The sequence below is a fragment of the Bombus pascuorum genome, chromosome 15, assembly GCF_905332965.1.
Source record: "Bombus pascuorum chromosome 15, iyBomPasc1.1, whole genome shotgun sequence".
In the NCBI taxonomy this organism is placed as follows: Eukaryota; Metazoa; Arthropoda; class Insecta; order Hymenoptera; family Apidae; genus Bombus; species Bombus pascuorum.
The window spans coordinates 843,359-864,214 of record NC_083502.1 but is presented as its reverse complement, the minus strand read 5'-3'; the positions used below and the strand labels follow the sequence as shown (position 1 = coordinate 864,214).

Genomic DNA, 20,856 nt, shown 5'->3' with positions numbered 1-20,856 from the left:
TATATTCTTAATTTATGTTTTTCTATTTTGAAGGAACCGGTCAATCACAAACAGAGGAACGTGAAGGACATTCTGGATCTAAGCAAGAACAGAATGTTCCTACCTCTGGCGAGGAGAAATCTCCCAAACCTGCTTCAAAACGAAAAAAGCCAGGTGAAAGCGATGAAAATCGTAGTTTGCTTGATGATGATACCCGATCTTCAGTGAAGAAATTAAAAACCACTTCAATGCAGCAAGATCTAGATAGTCAAGAAGAAAAAGAGGAAAATGAAGGTGGTGGTGAGAGTGAAACTTATGAGCATATTAAGAATACAGAGAAATTTGATGATTACGTTTTTGATGCTGCAACTGAAGAACAAATTAAAAAACAAGCGTCGAATTTAGAAGAAGGTAAATTTCTTTCCAAGCTTATTTATTTTTGAAAAAATTCCATTATTTACTTGCTGTTTAATATTTCCCTAATTTTTAGATGTTAATTTTATTTTACTATAAAAAATCAAAAATTGATATTACTTACTGTAACAATAAGTTAAAGATAATATTCTGTATATAGTCTAAACTAATTACCTAATTACATTTAGATGAAAAGGATCAAATGAAAGATAAATTGGAAGACGATGATATTGAGATGCATAGAGATCCGGAATCGAAAGATCAAGAAGAAGAAATAAAGAAAGAACAGCCTCAGAAAGTATCAGAAAGGAAAAAGGACAAATCCACAAATGTCAAGGGTGAAAAATCAGATGATATGGAACAAATTGAAATAGGAGGTGAAGTTGAAGGTGAAACAGTGGCAACAAGTCGTGTTTTACGAGGAAATGAATCCACTATTCACACAAAATTGCCGGAATCGGAATCCTATGATCTTTCCACGAATGATATCGTACAAAGAAGGACTGAAATCGAAAATATGTTAGGTCAGTGGTCTCAAGGACCATCTTCGATAGAAGCAGCGAATGCTTGGAGTTCAATAAGTGCCCTAACAGAATCAGCTGCTAGGGAATTATCAGAAAAATTGCGATTGGTACTAGAACCCACACTAACCTCCCGGTTAAAAGGCGACTACAGAACTGGCAAGCGTATAAACATGAGAAAAGTAATTCCCTATATCGCCAGCGAATTTCGAAAAGACAAAATTTGGTTGAGACGCACAAAACCGTCAAAAAGAGATTATCAGATAGTGTTAGCTATCGATGATTCTAGTAGTATGGCTGATAATCATTCAAAGGAATTAGCGTTTGAATCCCTTTCACTGATTGGCAAAGCTATGACATATTTGGAGGTTGGCCAACTTGCTGTTATCAATTTCGGGGAACGAGTGAATATCCTTCATCCCTTCGGGGAAAACTTTACAGAGGAAAGTGGTGCTAGGTAAGTGTAATAGGAAATTAAATAAATGTATTATTATTTAAAGTTAAATATCCTTGTAGGTTAATTCAAGAAATGAAATTTGAGCAGAAGAAGACAATGATTGGTGAACTGCTTGATTTCACAATGGAAATGTTCTCATCTCAAGACAGTTCTTCTGACAATGCGAAGTTGGTAACCATTCTGTCTGATGGTAGAGGCATATTTTCAGAAGGGACAGAAAAAGTAACTGCAGCTGTGAGGAAAGCTAAATTGTTGAATATTTTCCTTGTTTTCATAATAGTTGATAATCCTTTCAATAAGGTGAGCATTTAATAAAATTTATAATTAAACAAAATGATATAATTTGAACTTTTTAATGAAAAATCTTTAAATTCTATTAGACATCTAACGAATGATTCATTAACTTTGAAGATACTAAATAAACTTTTTCAAATATCTATATGTTGTTTTTATAGCTATATATTAATAGTTTTCAAAATTGCTTTCTTTATCACTTGTATTATTTTTTCTAGGATTCAATACTTGATATAAGGATGCCAATTTTCAAAAATGGCAAGTTATTGGGTATAAGTTCCTACATGGATAATTTCCCATTCCCATTTTATATTATTCTTAGAGATTTGGATACATTACCTGTTGTGTTAAGTGATGCATTAAGACAATGGTTTGAGATTGTAGGCAGAATTGATATATAAAAGTAACTTGTGTAAATAATTTGTTTCAATTTTTTATGTGCAATTAAACTTTCATTACACAGTGATGTTGTAAATATAGTGATTTTTTTTTTTACTACGTTTTATCTTTAATCCCTCAACAACTCAACTTATATAAAGAAATTATTCATATTTAGTGTTTAATAAATAGAAAAAAATACATTGATTTGTATTAATACACATCATATAAATTAGAAGAATACATAGTATTTTCAATTTTTAATTATATACCTTTGTATATTAAACTTTAAATTTAAACTTTTAAAATTAAACTTTCATAAAATTTTAATATCTTTTTCACGTGGAGAAATCCTCGTGGACACTCTGCCTCTGAGGGCAGCAGCAGAGCAGTGTCGGACTCTTACCGACTAAAATTTCACGATGGCCTGCCTGCGCGTATGATAAGGAATGCTCTGTGGTCTCGTTCTTTGCGAATTACTATCAGTGCATTCCCCGCGTCCCCTTAATCAAGCTGATCCTAATGAATTGGCACCAGTGGGGGCCATTGTCCCTGGTGCCATCCCCCTGCTAGTCTCGTCCCGTTGAGGGCGGTGGTGGAGCGGCTCTGGATTGCCTGACCGCCATCCCCCTCTATCGCGTTATCCTACAAGGGTGAAAGTTTCTCTTTCTCTCCCTTTCTGTCCGTTCCTTTGCAAGCATAACTCGCTCGCAGAAGAGGCGGACAGCCTCGTATTTCTGCGGCTTGCTCAGCATCGCTTCTATAATCGCCGAGAGGGTCAACCTCTCACCTATGATGAGACGCAAGGTGTAGCGGGGCCGCTGCCGCGCCGGGCAAAACTCCAGCGTCTGCTGCGCTGTGTCCCTGCTCTCCCCGAAGTGGCGACAGATGTCCGTTGTCTCGCGTCCGATTTTCCTCAGGAACTCGCCGAACACGTTGTGTCCCGTAAGCACCTGGACCATCCTGAAGGACAGCGGGAGACTGCGTTGGCTCCTCCATGCCTCTCAACTTGGGAGGACGGCCTCGACGCCTCGAAGTTCGCCTTCCTCAGTGATCAACTGGAACCGCCACTGGTCCCACGCATTCTCCTCGGATAAAATTTTAACTGGAAATACAGTAACTTATAGTAACAATAAATGAATTCATGTAAATTTATACTAATCATTGATAAAATAATTAATAATATAAATACTAAACACATTTACGTGCGCAAACATATTTTCATTGTTACTGCTTATGTGCAAAGCACACAGTTTTTAAAAGCGGGAATTCAAATTTTATATAAAACGAGGGTATGAAAACTATAAGAGATAATTACAAAGATTTGAAAATGTGATGTATTAATAATTGTAAAAAATACTAGTATAATCAAGTATTTCAATATTTTTTTTTGTAAAAATGTAAATCTTTCAAAAGAATTTTAATGAATATCTAGCTACATATTTGTAATAGTTTCATGAATTTAAAATATTTATGTAAATAATTAAAGATTTTTAAAAGTTTTATTCGTAAATTTAAATACGAATGCCTAACTAGCCTCTTTGTAATTTAAAAAATAACGTCAATTAGAACACCACGGTAAGATTTGAACTCTTGATTGGAAACTTGCTTTTAGCTAATGATCATGTTCATGCGCAATGTGTTCTATTTGCGTATAGTCTGTAATGACAATATTTGAACAATTGTATATCTTATATCTATTAACTTATAATTTGTAGTTAATTTGACTGTTTGCAATACATAGTTTATAAATAAATATGAATTCGCTAATAAGCTGTTGTAAATTACTAAGCACAAGAGTGAACAATGTATACATGTTTGGAGGTTATTTGAGCCGTGGAATGGCTCAAACCATCGACGATTATAAAATTAAATGGACACGGCCAGTCAAAATCCCAAGCATAGATCCACGACAAAGCGGTGATTTGGGAGTAAAAGTATCTGTAAAACCTACAGATGTTAAAAACTATTACCAGAATTCGAAAGAGCTACAAGAGTAAGTAATAACTGTACATTTGTATTGTTCTGTATAGAAGATGATTTGTTATCCCACAAAAATGAATAAAAACTACATTTATTAAAGTTCTTGTATCCTAAAAAATATATATACTTTAGTTATGCCTATCTTTTGTGTCTTATTCAAAATAAGAGTCCAACTAATATAGATAATTAATCATTGTTCAATTATTAATGCAGTGCAGATGAAATTGTAAAGAAACTATTCAGTTTGGAATTTCAACCAAAAAGAGAATCTAGAAATCTAGAAAGAGAAAGAGTAATAGGACTTGTGAAGAGGCATGTTTGTGATCGAGGTTCCGCAGAAGTTAGAAGTAAGTATACTTTTGTTTTATAAATTTCTGGAAAGTATTAATGTTAATTTAGATTTATTTATAATTTACCACATACAATTTTATAAAAATTTCTAGATGTTTTCCAGTTATATGAGCAAACAAAATAAATTGTTTCAGTTGCTGCAATGACTAGTGAAATACAATATCTTCAAAGATATATGGAAAACAATCCAAAAAATAAAAAAACCAAAGTATTTCTAAAAGAATTAATTGATAAAAGAAAGAAATTTCTTAAACGTTTGCGAAAATGGGATTATAGACGGTTTGAATGGCTTCTTGAACGTTTGAATCTTATTTATGTAGCTCATCCAAAGTAAGATGTTATATACTTTTGTATATAATAAATTGTTTATTATATGAATTCTTTAGCTTTTAACTGATTATAGAGTTCCTGGCGCGGTGTCGAGAAAAAATGCACTAAGGCAACTGATCAAAAATTACTGCGATGATATTATTCAGCAGAAATTAAATGTATTTAAAACTGAATTAAGAGAACAGCAAAAGACATTTTTCGCTCAAAAGGCTAAAAACTTGGAGTATATTTTAGAAGAAGAAAAAAAGTATGGCCTAGAACCAACTGTAACTCAAGAGCAGATTGATGCTGCACGACAGAAAGCAGAAGAATTATCAAAAGAGATTGAATAAATAAATTTTTCCTACATTTCTTAATCATCTTTTTAATCTAACTTTTGACTTCGCTAAACTGATTTCTGGTAAATAATAAAGAATATAAAAATTTATAAGATTTCTGATATACAGAAAATTCTTTTAAATTTGTAAAGCACATGGTATTTTTAAAAATAGAAAAAATACTTGAGAAAATTTAAAAAAAAAACCGAAATTTTTCTAAAATATTAATATTTTTACTGCATATTATCTTTGGTATTTTATAATACAAAATTATTTACAGAATGCAAATGGGAATAATTGAGGGAAGTTATTTAATTTTAAAAAACGTTATTTAATTTGAAGTTTGACATTACGTGAATAATCGTAAAAAATAACCTTTCTAGAAGAAGAAAATCTATTTTTTATCCAAAAGGTATTATTTAACATATTGGTTTGATAAATAATCAAATAAAAATTTTTATTTTATGCAATTTGAATAACAAGTTATAAGTACAAACTTGAGTATTAATAGATATTTAAGAGTAAAGAACATCAGTAAATATTAAAGAGTTTAAGAACATCAGTTTCAACAGGTGATGACGTTCCCACGGTTGCATGTTGCGCATCCCTTGTATCAAGAGAGACCCAAACAATGTAAGTGAACGTTCTCGTACATACCGGGTGTTTGAAATAATTTAATCATATACATAATTAAATTATAAGAATCATAGTATCTATAATTCTCATTTATCATATTTTGTACATAATAAAGACTAAATCATGCGAATTTCTAATTTCATTTTCCCTATTAATGTTGTCTAGATTTTCTTTCTTATTTACATAAAGATAGGAACAATATAGATAAAAATTCTTGTGTATATAGGGTGATTAAAACAATTCAATTATTGTATATGTAATTACATAAAAGGCAAAATTTGTTTGAAAATATTGTTTCAATTATTGAAAATTATACCAAATACTTTTGTATCGAAAAGAATCGTTTAACATCGTTAACACCTTGTATAAGCCGTATATAAAGATGAGCTGGATGCTGATGTTCTATTCTTTGAAGGACCGCCGTGAAAGTTTTAGTAGACCTTAAAATTTCGTTTAAGTTTTATTCATAAGTGCATACACATGTACAAATATTTGCGAATATTTGAGAAGACTCTATGTGTATGTAATTAATTAATTATCAAGAATATTTCTTTCTTCGAAAAAAGAAAAATGTGATTTATTGATAATCTTTAATGGGAAAACAAGAAGAAATCTAAGAAGTATATCTCTGGTGCAAATTTTATTACACAACGTTGATTTTATAGTTCTCTAAACATGCAGTCGCAGTTTTCGAAAAGTGTTACCGACAAGGTAAAATGAAGATTATTATTTATACAATTAATTAAAAAAAAAAATAGATATTAAGTACTAAAATATTTCGATAAAACTTTTTACATATTATATTTCGAATAATTTATGTTAATCGTTTTAAATTTGAGAAGAGATGCGCAGAAAACGTTTTAAAGGAATATGCATAAATATTTTTATAACAAGATATAAAAGTTGGTTTATCAAATTAAAAAAAAAAGAAACAAGTCACAGTAAGGATTATAATAGAGAAAAAGAATTTTTGACGCACTTATGTAATCTTAATGCATTCCTCTACCTTAAAAAGACTCGATTCCATAAATCTTTATAAATGTATCGGTCACTTTTTATTTCGTGACCCCGCGGTTGCTAGTTGAAAGTGCGGTTGCTTAATGTAGCGGTTCACAATTGGCAAGAAACATATATAAGTATCAATTCCCACGTTCGACTCGACTTCTTTCGACCTATGATATGCGTTCTTATAGTTAAAGGAACATTTACATTGCTTTTTTGATTTATTAGTCATCTGGTATGTCAATCGTTTCGAAGGTTTAGGATTTAGGTTGTTTTTTATTGCAAAACGTTGTTCGAGAACCACTGTATGTGAATAGCGGCACTCCTTAAGACTGCAGTAGCATTGTGCAATCAGAATCTAATCTGCGCATGCGCGGTAGATTCTCGGGTGTCTTCGCTGCAACTTCGCGCATATTTATATTTCCAAGATATTAAACATTTTTCTAAACTTTTCTAAACTCCTTAGCGCTCCTGCACATATTATGTATGTATATTAGAATGAATCTTATTTTTCGACCAACGAATTTTTTTTCTTTGTGTATCTGTGTAAAATTTCGAAGAAGAAACGTGCCATATCGAATTTCAAAATTTGTGTATTTTTATAATTCGTTTTACTTTATAATACCGTACTATTGTACGAATATAAAAATAATGTATACGAATACTTAAAGAAGAATTTTTAAAAGTAATCGTGAGAAAACTTTTTTTTCTTTGGCATTATATTTACTTCATCGAACCTTCGTACTCCTTTCATCTAAGAAACTTTTTTATATATACGCAAATAACGAAGATATTTAGATATTTCCATTTTTTCTGTTCAAATGTTCCTTTCCAATTTGTTTTTTTCTCTTACAGATCGTGATTTTGTGTTGTTTTCTGAAGCTGATCATTGCTGGTGTTCTACAACAGTAAGATTTCATAATCTATCACAGTTTTACAAACTTTCATTATTACCGCTAGCAATGCATCAAGCTTTAGAATCATCTTATATAATGAAACGGTTGTTTGATATTTAGAAGATTTCCTTGCGCGCCAATCGATGCAATCTCCGCGAGTGGGGCAGCAGTGCCAGTGGCGTGCGCCCTTAAATCAATCGGAGGTAAAGTAGAACCAATACTTCCGACTTATGTGAAAGTTTCCACTCCGATCTCGTACAGACCATTGCCGAAGACGTCATCGTTGGTGTACGTTGCGCCACCGATTTTTAAAACGGCGTCTGCCGTTGTGGCGACCGATACAAAAAATGAAAAAGAAGCAGAATTCACGGTAATTTGTGAAGGACACTTTTAGCAATGTTATTTATAATAGATTTGTTTGAATTACGATAAAAACGATAATTATACAGAGAAGGACACGTATCACCGATTCCAATAAGCTTGAAATATGTTGTCAAGATCAACACTGAGTTTAACACTGGAATTTACGATACACTTACAAAATCGTATGGAATAAAAATTAAGTCGTGCTAACGTTGGGCTATGTTAAAGTGAATGTATGCCAGGGTGAAGTATAACGGAAACTAAATTTAATTGAAGATTTCCATGAATATCTCGGAAACAAAAGCCAAGCGGTGGTAACATGTATAGTTATGTCGCCCTCTATAATGTAACATATTTGACGATCATTGGACTCGGTAAAGTGTGCCCTTTTCTGTCATACAAACTTATGATATTATAAAATAAGGAACCCTTTATTTCAGGATAAGAAGTTTTAGTACTATGTAGGAAGCATAATCTTATTTACGCAAGAAGTATAATTCTATTTATTCACATAGAATCTCATTTTTCTGTAGGCTCATCCAAGATACTCGTTTAATTATGGCGTCCTGGACGGATATACCGGCGATTCTAAGTCAGCGTGGGAAGAGAGGGACGGTGATACGGTAAAGGGTGAATATTCTGTGGTAGAAGCGGATGGTTCAATTCGAACAGTCACTTACACGGCTGATGACCATAATGGCTTCAACGCAGTCGTAACCAGAAACGAACCCCCGAAGAACGTGAAAAAAGATAGTAATTTGAAAGCATTTTTACCGGTAACTGTTATTTCCAATCCTCATTAAAGGTAAATTGAACGTTCTGCGAATAGGAATTTGTATCTAGTTTTTATCCTGCTGCGTTCTTCCGATCATTTTTTATCCAATTATTATTTTCTAACGAGAAACAATATCTTAAAATACTTAAGAAAAATTCATGTTGAAAATTATTGTTTTTTTTTTGTTCAATACAAAGGCATTTAAAAAAGAACCCGAAAGTAACTGATAAAATGATAAAAATTTTCCAATGAGTAATGTACATACATTTTATCTAAATCGTAATAAAACGATATTTAATACTTGATTTAATTGCACTTAATTACGATGGAATATTCTTAATATTTGCAAATATTTCGAACGTATAAAAAGGAAGAAAAATATAATAAATGATAATGAAAATGGACGTTTCAAGACTTAAAAAGTAAAAATATAGAAAAATACTCCGTTGTATAAGATTTTATAAATAAATAATTAATTAATAAACGAACATAGAAATTTGTAATTTTACAAATAAGAATATATAGCGTTGATTAATTGAAATTATTAAAAAAAAATATGTCGAAAAAAATAAAATGAAAATCTACACTACAGGTCTATGATTCAATTAGGTACTTTCAAATCCTTTATTAATAATGCATTATTTAAATACAGTGGTTACAAAAAATACTTTTCAATTTTTTTATACTTTCTGTTAAAATTTTAATTTTACAAGTGTGAATAATTATATTTTGCAAAGGATAGATAAACATATATTACGTAAAATATCATTAAAAATAAAATTGACTTAGAAAAATAAAAAAACAGTTTGAACCTTTAAATTAACACAACACGATTACAAATAATACTTTGATCATCCAACTTCATTTCTTTGTGCAATTATCAGTTTTATTTTCACTACAGCTACAAATATGCTATCTTTTTATATACGTATTAAAATCATTCGAGGAACCTTATATATTATAAAAGTAACAAAACGTACCAACTATTTTTAACACAAATCTTTTATAAAATATAAACTATCGGATCGTTAAAATTAGGATAGAAAATATGAATTATTAGGATCTCTTATAATGCTTAAATAGTGGAGATGACAAAATCTGACTGAGCTTAACTAATGGTAACAGATTTGATATTTGTCGCGAAACAAGACGGAATTACAAGGAATAAAATCTCAAGTAAAAACTAAAGATTTCACAATTCTACATTATCTCTTATGCTTTATACATACTGTTCAACTAACTAAATAAGATGACGATTGATATCATTTCATTTCTAAACCTGGAATTTATCTTTGTACAATACTATATACGTTGGCTTACAATCATAGTCTTTATGAAAACAGAAATAGAAATCCTATCCGGATGGTAAAACGACACCCTTCGTTACCCAAACTGTTATCCACTTACTAATCCTCCCATAAAAAGTCAGTATTCCGTGGTGCACTTATTGTATAAAACAGTGAGATCTGGTATATCGACAGAATCGAATGAGAATAAAAGGAAGAAATGTTCCATTGATAGTCCTCATGTGGACTATCCAGAGATTACACCGGCTCGAGGTTATTCTACCTATTTCTGGACCTCTTGTTGCTATTCTTTTTCGCACTGTTCCCAGACTTATTTTTCGAAGGCTCTTTTCCAGTGTTTTCCTTCAAGGAAACGTGTTCCAAGCTGCCATTGCTCGCGTGCCCATTCGCAAATTGTCTAGCAATCTCGGTTGAAGAGGCGATAGATCCATTCTGGTTATATTGGCCAGTTACAGAGTGGTTTTTCCCGGACGACTCCTTATTACCGTTGTTGCTGCCGCTATTGGCGGCCGTTCCATGAGAATTTACGAGGCTGCAATTGTCCTCGCTACCGCTGTTGCCGATCTGCGACTCCGATTCACTGTACCGGTCAACTGGAATCAAGTTTACAATGGGAAAACCGCGATCCCCGATCGACACGTGACACGATCGACCGAACTGAAGAATTAATTAGCGATTACTCGATCGACAGTTGTGCATAGTTTATCCAGATGCAGTGATTGACCGATTATTCGTCAAATAATTAATCAGTCAAGGATTGTATAATCGTGAGTGACGTTTAATGAAAATATACCTTCGATTGATCGATTAAACTATTGAATAGATCGAGAAATTTCGAAGGCTACGCGTGAGAGAGTATTGGTACATTTGGAAGACACAAATGTGGTAGTAGTAGTAGTAGTAGTTAGGTTCAAGTAGTTGGTGATTCGTAACTTATAATATCTGAGTCATATCGAGGATATAGGATTTTTAATTTATATGTTACTATTATTTCTCTAACTATTTTTGAAATAAATCTTTATTTCATGTTTTCTATTTAAAGAATCGTTCTGCACTATAATTTCACATTTATACTACCATTGATACTTATAGTGCCAATACTCTTCGTTCATATAACGTTCATATGTATCATACAAGTCATAAGATTGAATCGCAATTAACATTCACTAGAGTTATAGCACTAACAAGGAAACAGTAAAATACCAATAAAACTAGAAACTAACAATAAGACGATAAGTTAAAATTAAAGTGTAAAATTGTTTAATCGATCAAAACATACATTTTTGAATTCTTTAGCATTCTGCGACTTTAAACAATTGACTACCTAGAAGCAAATATAGCAAGTATGTAATATGAAAGTATACCATGTAAGAACGATGTTCTCATAAAAGTGAAAGAAACAACAGGCTCTAAATGTAAATAATTGTTGCTTTACCATATTTTGATCGATTTCATAAGCATTACTGTGAACAATTATTTTTAAAAATTATCTTGTATATTGAGAGTATAAAAGAAATGTTTCTGTTATACCCACATTAATACAGAAAACGCGGATTTATTTAAAGCTTAGATACAGAGAAAAGATAAATATAGAAAACAAAGATAACAATGCTCAAGCTAACGTTCTTCTACACTTTCGACACGTACGAGAAAAGCAAATTACAAGTTTACTACTGACATACACGGAGAACAAGACAATGGTAGCAGATAGAATTGTTAAATCGAGGAATAACTTTTTATAAAACTTCGAAACAGGTAAGAGAAATAGATATTAAATTTATTTATAACTAGATACAGAAAAAAGATGAATATAGATGAAACCAGACAGAGAAAAATCAATACATAAAGTGCATATGATAAAAAGTTACTTTCGAAAAGTTAAAAAATGAATTATTATTAAAATAGATTGAGAAAATAAACTAAAATTTATTTCTAACTTAAATACACAAGAAAAAGAAGTTACTCTACAAAAATTAGAAGCAATAATGAATATCTTTTGAATTTTCTTTCTTCGTTAGCGCAATAAACTGCACTTTGCAACAATCGATATTTATTACGCTTTTTTTTTTTTTTTTTTTTTTTTTGGAAGACAGTCTGATCGATACATTGGAACGAAAAAGAAATACAATCAAGGATAACTTAAAAACTAAAAAGAATTATTATCAAGGAGAGGATAAAAAGAAAAGTTGGAAGGAGGGATAGGATGAAAAATAAGTTGTACTTTTTTTTCTTTTCTTTAAAGAATTAACTATCTCAGGAATATCCATTGAGGTCCTTACTTTTTTCCTGGGTGTTTTCAACGAGTCCACTGACTGCCTGTAAAAATGTAATACTTTTGATTTATCAACAGTACATTCGATATAAATATTTAAAACTGCCCGTGCAATTAGTTTCTCTTTATAGCTCATATTTTTATAACAATGAAATTAAACGTAATAGTTTCTGTGTATAAATATATACTTTTATATTAAAATACTATAGCTTTTAAGCAATCTCTTATTAATAATTTGAACAATACATTTCTGTCTATTTTGACAAAGTATAACACTATATAAAATAAAATATTGATTACTAACAGCCATAGAGGTAATAGAAGATTTTGAGAATAGTCTTTCAGCTTCTTTGAATTTCCTATTTCGTTTATCTGCTTTACTGTTAGTATTTTTATTACTGGCTAAATATCTGTCCCAGCCACGTATTATGTTACCATACAATTGTGTGTCTTCCAAATAACTACCTTCAAATGCATAGATTTGGCGTTCTAAATTGGCAAGAGTGTCCTGTAAAATTTTAATATCTTATAAAAGACACAAAACAAATTAATATTATTATTTAATTTAAAAAGTGTAATATCAATGTTCCAGAAAAGATAGTAATTATGCTTATATAAATTTTATTTAAACTTCGCTTCTCTTTCGTGTTAAGATAACTATTTACACAATAATCGCAATAACTATATTATTTTATTTTCATTTAAATCGTGTTCAATACATTTCTGTAACATAGGTAATAATCAGAAACTTAAAACATTAATTTACTAATTAGACAAATTCTTTCTTAATATATTATGCAATATTAACAAAGAGATCGATATATTATTACAAATATCACTTAAAACATTAAACAAAAATATTAGCATTATTCATATTTTAATATAACACAGTGTGAACTATTTTATATAACATTAAAAAATATATTTAATGGTAGAAGTATCAGCAATATGCAAGTTTATTAAATAATACGGAAGTATGTTATACTACACAAGCAAAAGAGATTCTCTTTAATACTAAACAAAAGATGAAATAAAATAAAAAAGAATTATTCTATTTTTCAATAGATCAGATAAATAAACAAAAACATGTAATGTGCTAAATCATACTAAATACAAATAATGAATATACTCACTAACATTGAATTAGAAATTCACAAGCAATTAATATTTTACATTGGTAATAGTTTAGGAATATAAGTAAAACAGGAAGTAAAAGCATTAATTATTAACACGAAAAAATCTGGAGTCAACATAACCTCACAATATCTAAAGGACAATACAAACAATTTATTTCAGAAGTTTAAGCTGGTAATTGGGTGTAAATAAAAATGTTCTATCTCGTGACAATAACAATAATCTCAATTATACCAAATATATAATTGATAAGAAAATAGAAATACATTACAGGAGACACAGTTCGACAATTGCTTTAGTACTTACAGCTATTTCTGCTTTCCTTTTCACTAATTCAGCGAGTTCTGCTCGCAAATCGACAGAGGATTTCGTTGACATTATGTATTTAAATATATTGATAAAATAATAACAGATCCAACTTCCTTTGCGCAAATGACGTCTTTATATTCAACTGATTCAACAAATACCAACCTAAACGAAAACTTTTTTCATCGACTTGAAGTTATCGTTAACTGGTTATCTAGTTTTATTTTTATGTTCATCTCTTCCTTCTTTATGACATTAAACTTATTAGAACATTTAATTTATCTTATATAATTTTATTTTCACATTATATTCTTATTTATAATATTATATACATACATATAATATTTACTGTTATTTGCTATTACCTTTGATTTTGGTTTTTTTTTCAAGGAGAAAGTACGTGGATTGGTGCCCATAAAGCGCCAAATCGCACTGCTCGTAGAAGTGCGCGAAGATTCAAAAAATTGAATCGAATTGAATTCTCGCACCAGCTACGTTACAATATTTTACAATATTTTTTTCGTTAAACCTTTCGTTTCCCGCACAGAATATGCATTTATTTTAACAAAGTTAATTTATCTTCTTCTTTTTATAGGACCAGTTACGGAAGTAACTTAATCTATTCTACGATTCAGAATTAAAAAAAGGAACTTAGAATGTTGAATTAGATTAATATCTGAAATTCAATTTATACTTTCCAAAACTTCTAAAAATCTAAACGAGATTGCAGATGATAATTCAGGAAACATTAAGTCGCAGCTCAACTGGTAACATTTTGTATCGAAGACAACTATTTAAATTCAAGAAAAGCTTATTGTTAAAAGATTATCCTATAAACTTTGTTTTATTTAATAAACGCGAAGCACCAGTGCACCATGAGCACGCATACATTTTTCGTTGTCACTTTCGCATGAGAAGAGTTGTTATAATTTTATCGGTCGGACAACGAAATTAAATTATTATAAAACTAGGACGGCTGCCCCCATTTGCCGCTTATGACGCTCCCGCCCCCTACTAAGAACAACTACCATTTCCTGAACAAGTTTTTGATACGGTCAACCATCAAAACTTGAGAAAGGCTAAGCAAAATGAAATTACGAGACTCAACCTCTGTGACGTTTTAGTTTATATATTTAATACGAAATAAATAGTCGAACAACGAACACTTTTTCAATAAACACGAATAAATTTAGAAAAAGAATTGCAGATATCATATAGAAGTATACACATCTGTGAAGTTCGTTCTCAGTTAGATGTGTTACAAAACAACATTGCCTAAAAGAATGACATGAAAGGTTGCAGATTTTGACTAATTTTGTTATGTATATTTATAGAGTAGATTATACAATTTATGTATTATACAGAGAACTATGAATTCATTATAAAACGACAATTATCGTAAATTTCTAAATTGAATTAAATAAAACTTAACCTTCTTTTGCAAATGAACAGCGTTTAATCGTTTAAAATCCTTCCATTCACGATCCTTAAATCCTTTCCAATTCTCACTGGTCTAAGAAACAAGTTTATAAACAATGACGAAAAGCTTTGAGAAAATCGGCAAGTATTAAAATAAGTATTAAGGTAAGTATATGGTAACTATATAATAAGTACTAAGACGAATAAAATAGCATAAGAGGTATACGAAACTTTTTGGAATTCTTGGAAATGACGTCATTATTCAGGTGTTCGAGAAATTGAGATTTCGACAAAGATAGAGTCATTTCTAGGAATGTTCACAAATTTTTTCGCGGCTTCGATTTTTAGAGTTTTTTTTCGTGAACTTTTGTGGGATTGGGCAGCGAAAAGGTAAATAACAAGACTGTAAGCTTGCTGTTAAACTATTCTAATTTATTGAGACTTTTTTAAAGTAAGTTTGATATAATTATTTTATAACAAATAATCTCATTTTTTTATTGCGTTATATAATTATTTCTGAGAAGATCGATGCTGCTGGCTACTTGTGGTACCTTGATTGTTGTGGCTTTTCAGTGGCTAATCAATATAATCAATATAAAAAAGAGAAATTTATTTCCGATGTTTAATTTAAGTTTTAAGCAACTTTATACTTTTTTACGAAGGGTATCATCGATACTAATGAAATAAAAAATTTAAAGAAGATTAAAAAGTATGGTAACTGGAAAACTCTACTTAGAAGTCTTCTTAATTAATAACTCAAGTAGATAGACATTGTCCTTGCTTGGCTTATTTGTTAAAGGCATTACGTAAATTTTAATAGATATAATCTCGTAAAGGTGAGTACAAACTTTAATATATACAGTGTATATAGTATCATGTATATGGAACATTAACTGAGTTTTAAACTTGCACTAATGTGAACCATAAAACGTACACTGCAAGTAACCACACAATGCAGTTCCCAGAACAGCCATGAAAGAAAATTGTAATTGCTACAATCTGCCACGAATTATACGTGTAACAACGCCCAATCGTGGAATATCAATATTCCACAATACCTAGAATAGGAACAAGATTCGAAGCTATAGTACGTCCGTAACGAATTCAAAATCTTCCTGCTAGCTATTGTAAATAACCTAAAACTAACAAATTTGTTCCTCTGATATTCATAAAATAAAAGGAAACTTTGTAACAATTCAATAATTATTATCAATAAAAATTATTGTTTCATAACAACGCTGTATGACCAATTCGTTGCGATCAGTTATCCCTATCAATCTCGATAAACGTCAGCGTTTACACCGAATCAGAATATTTTTAACATGCAATTTCTACGAACGAAACTCAATAAACGTCTGGACCTGTTGCTCGTCTCGTAACAACGATATTGCACGATTCAGCACAATAAAATAAGAAGAATTTATATAAACATAGGACTTTGTTTTCGAGTTACAGTTTATTTTCTACATATTTGCTTGCTACATATCTTCAGAAAAATTGACCTCAGAATGATCAGGTCCAGCTTCCATAGAATCTCAAATGGATCACGTCGTAGATCGTCGAACTTGTTTGAACAGCAATTACAGACTTGTGGGCAACTTTGTTCGCGACTTGTTGACGAACAGAACGAGAAACACTATGACTTTACGTTTCATCAACGGCAATTATTGGTATCCCAATATAAATTAGAATAATTTCAACTTATTACAGAACTTTCACTGTTTTCTCTATGATAACCTACAAGTTGTCTTCTAGACGTCGCTGACTACTGAAAATTAGACGCCGACATCATTGAACTATTTCAATTACGAAATGAGAAATTTCGCTGTCCTCGAGTTTTTCCAGTGGCGTGAGTTTTTCCTTCATCCAGGGTCGTGGAAGAAAAAAAGCAACGGGAGAGCAAGAGAGTATGAATGTGTCGTTTCCCCCCTCTCGCGAGCGATACATATACGACGTGTTGCCGATGATATATGAAAGAACACGTGTCACCAGGTACTCAGTACACCCACGCGAGTCGTTATCGTTAATTCGTTACATTTCCAAGAGATTTCTGAATGAAAGTTTGGTGTTTCACTTGATTTTAATATCGCGTTGAATTCGAATAATACTATATATATATATATATATTTATATATATATAGTAGTAATAGAATAGGAGCTTTTTGGACAAGAATGGATCAGAAAAAAGGATGCAATGGGAAAACTAATCGCGTGAGTTTTTTTTAGTTTTTGCTCGAGTTATTCGTATTTGGATTTACATAATCGCTGAGCAATTGGGATTGTCTCTAATATTCACGATTTGCGAATTATTTTAAGGAAATGAATTAAGGAATAAACAATATTTAATACACAGTTTTGGTCCCAGTTTTTTCTCGCAACGCTTAACCAACATATTCTATCTTCACTTAAAAATAGAAAGAAAGAAGGCTTCTGAATTTTGCTTTATCAAGAAATTACATGAAAAAAAAGGGAATGATAAGGGACTGCTTTCTTGCATTCTTACTACATAGGAATAGATTCACACGTTATAATTCCACTTCAAAGTTGCTCCTTTTTTCTTATTCGTTAATTTTCTTTATCCTTTGTTTCTTATTTGTTTTGTGAATTCTTTGTTTTAATTCCTAACCAGTATAAATTGTCCTCAAGTAAAAGTCCATTGACGTGATATCTGATGATCTCGGCATGACAAACAATTGATCCTGCTTGACTTATCGTTTAATTTGACGATATTTAACATTTCTTGCTTGACATTTTGATTGACGCGATGATCGTTTAACGATTGTTGGAGCGATCGATCAAACCAACGGTTTCAACAAGTAAACAAGTCAAAGGTTGTACGAGCATATCAAAGGAATATGGAAATGTATTCTTATACTGCGTCGATTAAACACCAGTTCGTTATCGTTACTTTTTAATAATGCGTTTAAGAGTCTATGTTTACGTGGCGTTTTTGTTTTCATTTTACTTGTATTTTTAAATGGCAGAACGTTTCGCCGAAAGAATGTTGGCACATTCTGCTGAAATATGTATTACAGCTAAAGTAGTTTGCCATGTTTTTTATATCTTTCAATGCGATTGTTGAAGATTTTGTTCGCTTATTACGCGTTGTTTTGTTTGCATTTTCTTTTCGCAAGCAGCGATTTTTCATTGCCCTAAGTCATGCACCATACGCGATTCCGCTGATCGTAGGATTTTGCAGTTTAAAGTCATCGCAACATGCTATAATATTTTGTTATAAAATATTTAATTATTAATTATTTAATTATGTATAATAATATATATTATATGTAACATATATAATGATATAATTATATTACAACATAATTTATTAATTATACCATATATATATATATTTATATATATATATTTATATATATATATATTTATAACATATATTTTATATAATATTTAGTTTGATTATTTAATATATATTATTATTTAATTATTATTATAATATTATTTAATATATATTAACATATATTATTTATAATATTTAGTATATAAACGTGATTAGTATGACGAATAAGATTACTGGTACGTAGATAACAATGTATTTTACGGTGTTCTGTGAAGAATACAGTCGTTGAAGCATTTAGGATAAACGTGAACTATATATAGTTCAAATAATTGAAATCTCATTAAATTCTCTCTCGTTAAATCATAAATTTAACAAACATAATTTTCGTTGCAACATCTCAAATTAATTATGAGGAAAATTAATAACAAGAAATAGATCACAAAACTAATCCCTTCCCAGGAGAAACAAAATAATTTGTACACCGAATATATTGCATTTGTTTCGTCACGTTCTCATTGACATTAAATAAATAAAATGATATTTCTAGCAATTAAATCATTCACAGATATTCCGAACTTATTTGCCCTGTTTTTTATTGCTCGGTCTGCAGCAAGCTTTCGAAACTTTCTTTCACCGTACTTTACGAAAATATGCTAATTACATTATTGTAAAACTAGTCGCTAATTATTCTTCACGCGTTCTCTTTTTCTTCTATTTCCGAAGAAAAATGAACGTGTAACCCACGCGTGAATCGGTGATTTGTAAACTCGTTTGTTGCACCTTCGTATTCTAATCAATAGCCTAAGTTGCCTAATCTACTTTAAGCGATGTAGACATGATTAATGCACCTAATTATACGTTGAAACATATAATAATCTTTTAACGATAGCCTAACAGCAATAATAATAATTATTATTATGTAAAAAATATAAAATAACAATAACAATAATAATATAATAATACACATATAATATAATAATATATTATTATTACATTATTATTAATATAATATTATATATAATAATAATATATAATATATATTATTATTATTATGTATATATATTATTATATTATTATATGTTATTATTATTATTATATTATTATTATATTATTATTATATACCGCGAACCGCGAATGATATCTGAGCGAAACGATGACTTTTATTTAAATAAGAAATTAAATTGTTATTCACGGCCAAAACATTAGTCTTTTCATTCAGAACTGAAATATTAATACATATCTTTAACTTGTTATTTGTCATTTAATAGGTAAGTGAAATTTTGGCCAACCATAACAGCGACGACGCTTTGAATCACATAACCAACGATGTCTAATTTCAAGTAACAGATAATTCATTGTATTGTAGTTTTAGAAAGTCTGTGTTACAGTCTTTTACAATGATACTAATAACCGTTACGTAATTGGTAAATCTTGTGTTTGCTTGGACAAATGTACTTCTTATCTTACAGGTGGGTTCGTATTTCGTGAAGTAACACGCCTTATCTTTCGGTTATTTGTAATTGTAATAATACAACAACTTCCGAAATGTTGTCTCTCTTTTCAGTTACGTTATACTTGTTCGCAAAGAAAGCGTTACGTAATGGAAAAATTATATTAAATTTCTAAATGAACGAGGAAAAAAAGAACAGGTTATCCTCTCTTCATTTCGCGTGAGTCTTCTTAGAATTTCGCAAATGCTAATAAAAACGTAAAGCGTAATTTTATTAGGGCTGAAAACGTCTGGTTGTTAAAGGGCTATTTAATCTCAAATAGTCGCTCTACTGTGAACAAATGCAAATAACAACAAGTATCAGTAAGCAAGTAAAGCGGACAAGTATCAGTAAAGCGTATTACATAAAGTTCAGTTCACTTTACGATTTCTCATTTCCGATATTCTTGGAGCTATTTCTCCGAGTACAGTCGCTGGCAAAAATATAGCACACGGAAGCGCGGCAGAGCGCACGCTAGCACGTGCGGGAAAAGAAAAAAAACTTTTTGGGCAAACTGAACGCGCTATCTCCGTTTCTTACATATAGACACGCGTCTAAGAAGCGTCATATCTATGCGTACGCACACTTACATTCATTCAGAATTTCATCGAATTGCGTACTTTGTACTTCTTTAGCTTTGCCATTTTTGCCATTTTTCAATATAATATTTCTGACAGTTTCACGTCGTATATTAGACTTCGGACAAAATATAGTAATAAATAAGAAATTAGAAATAAATAAATAATAAATGAAGATGATTACCTGTTAAATGTGGAAACATTGAGGCTCGATATCGTGGACTGCCTTAAACTTGAATTACGTGTACGTTATATCCGCCTTAATATGTAGTTAATATGTAGCTTTGATGAGCTTCCTAAGACGCTCATTTCCTCGGAGAAACATCTTACGTAGAGTGAGAAATTCTCCGATCCCC

The 20,856-nt window shown here is 30.7% G+C and overlaps 4 protein-coding genes across 4 annotated transcripts in view; 3 read left to right on the top strand and 1 right to left on the bottom strand.

Moving 5' to 3' along the window:
- Positions 1 to 2,244, top strand: part of LOC132914553 (midasin) — a 137,612-nt gene extending 135,368 nt beyond the window's left edge. Inside the window, exons 24-27 of the mRNA XM_060973752.1 lie at positions 34 to 390; positions 582 to 1,371; positions 1,431 to 1,671; positions 1,884 to 2,244. Of these exons, the coding sequence (XP_060829735.1) occupies positions 34 to 390; positions 582 to 1,371; positions 1,431 to 1,671; positions 1,884 to 2,066 (1,571 nt within the window). The 3' untranslated portion in view covers positions 2,067 to 2,244. The remainder of the gene's footprint in view (positions 1 to 33; positions 391 to 581; positions 1,372 to 1,430; positions 1,672 to 1,883) is intronic.
- Positions 2,245 to 3,665: 1,421 nt separating this feature from the next.
- LOC132914566 (small ribosomal subunit protein uS15m) lies at positions 3,666 to 5,063 on the top strand. Its single transcript, XM_060973773.1, has 4 exons — positions 3,666 to 4,039; positions 4,240 to 4,373; positions 4,512 to 4,707; positions 4,781 to 5,063. The coding sequence occupies exons 1-4, from the start codon at positions 3,801 to 3,803 to the stop codon at positions 5,037 to 5,039; spliced, it is 828 nt and encodes a 275-aa protein (XP_060829756.1). The 5' UTR covers positions 3,666 to 3,800; the 3' UTR covers positions 5,040 to 5,063.
- A 118-nt stretch (positions 5,064 to 5,181) lies between these two features.
- On the top strand, positions 5,182 to 8,770 carry LOC132914572 (cuticle protein 19-like). The gene is made up of 5 exons (XM_060973779.1): positions 5,182 to 5,436; positions 5,597 to 6,371; positions 7,518 to 7,570; positions 7,679 to 7,928; positions 8,455 to 8,770. The coding sequence occupies exons 2-5, from the start codon at positions 6,336 to 6,338 to the stop codon at positions 8,722 to 8,724; spliced, it is 609 nt and encodes a 202-aa protein (XP_060829762.1). The 5' UTR covers positions 5,182 to 5,436; positions 5,597 to 6,335; the 3' UTR covers positions 8,725 to 8,770.
- A 536-nt stretch (positions 8,771 to 9,306) lies between these two features.
- Positions 9,307 to 20,856, bottom strand: part of LOC132914570 (chromatin modification-related protein MEAF6) — an 84,202-nt gene continuing 72,652 nt past the window's right edge. Inside the window, exons 2-5 of the mRNA XM_060973777.1 lie at positions 13,716 to 13,812; positions 12,580 to 12,783; positions 12,283 to 12,319; positions 9,307 to 10,596 (exon numbers count right to left, since the gene is read on the bottom strand). Of these exons, the coding sequence (XP_060829760.1) occupies positions 10,262 to 10,596; positions 12,283 to 12,319; positions 12,580 to 12,783; positions 13,716 to 13,787 (648 nt within the window). The 5' untranslated portion in view covers positions 13,788 to 13,812 and the 3' untranslated portion in view covers positions 9,307 to 10,261. The remainder of the gene's footprint in view (positions 10,597 to 12,282; positions 12,320 to 12,579; positions 12,784 to 13,715; positions 13,813 to 20,856) is intronic.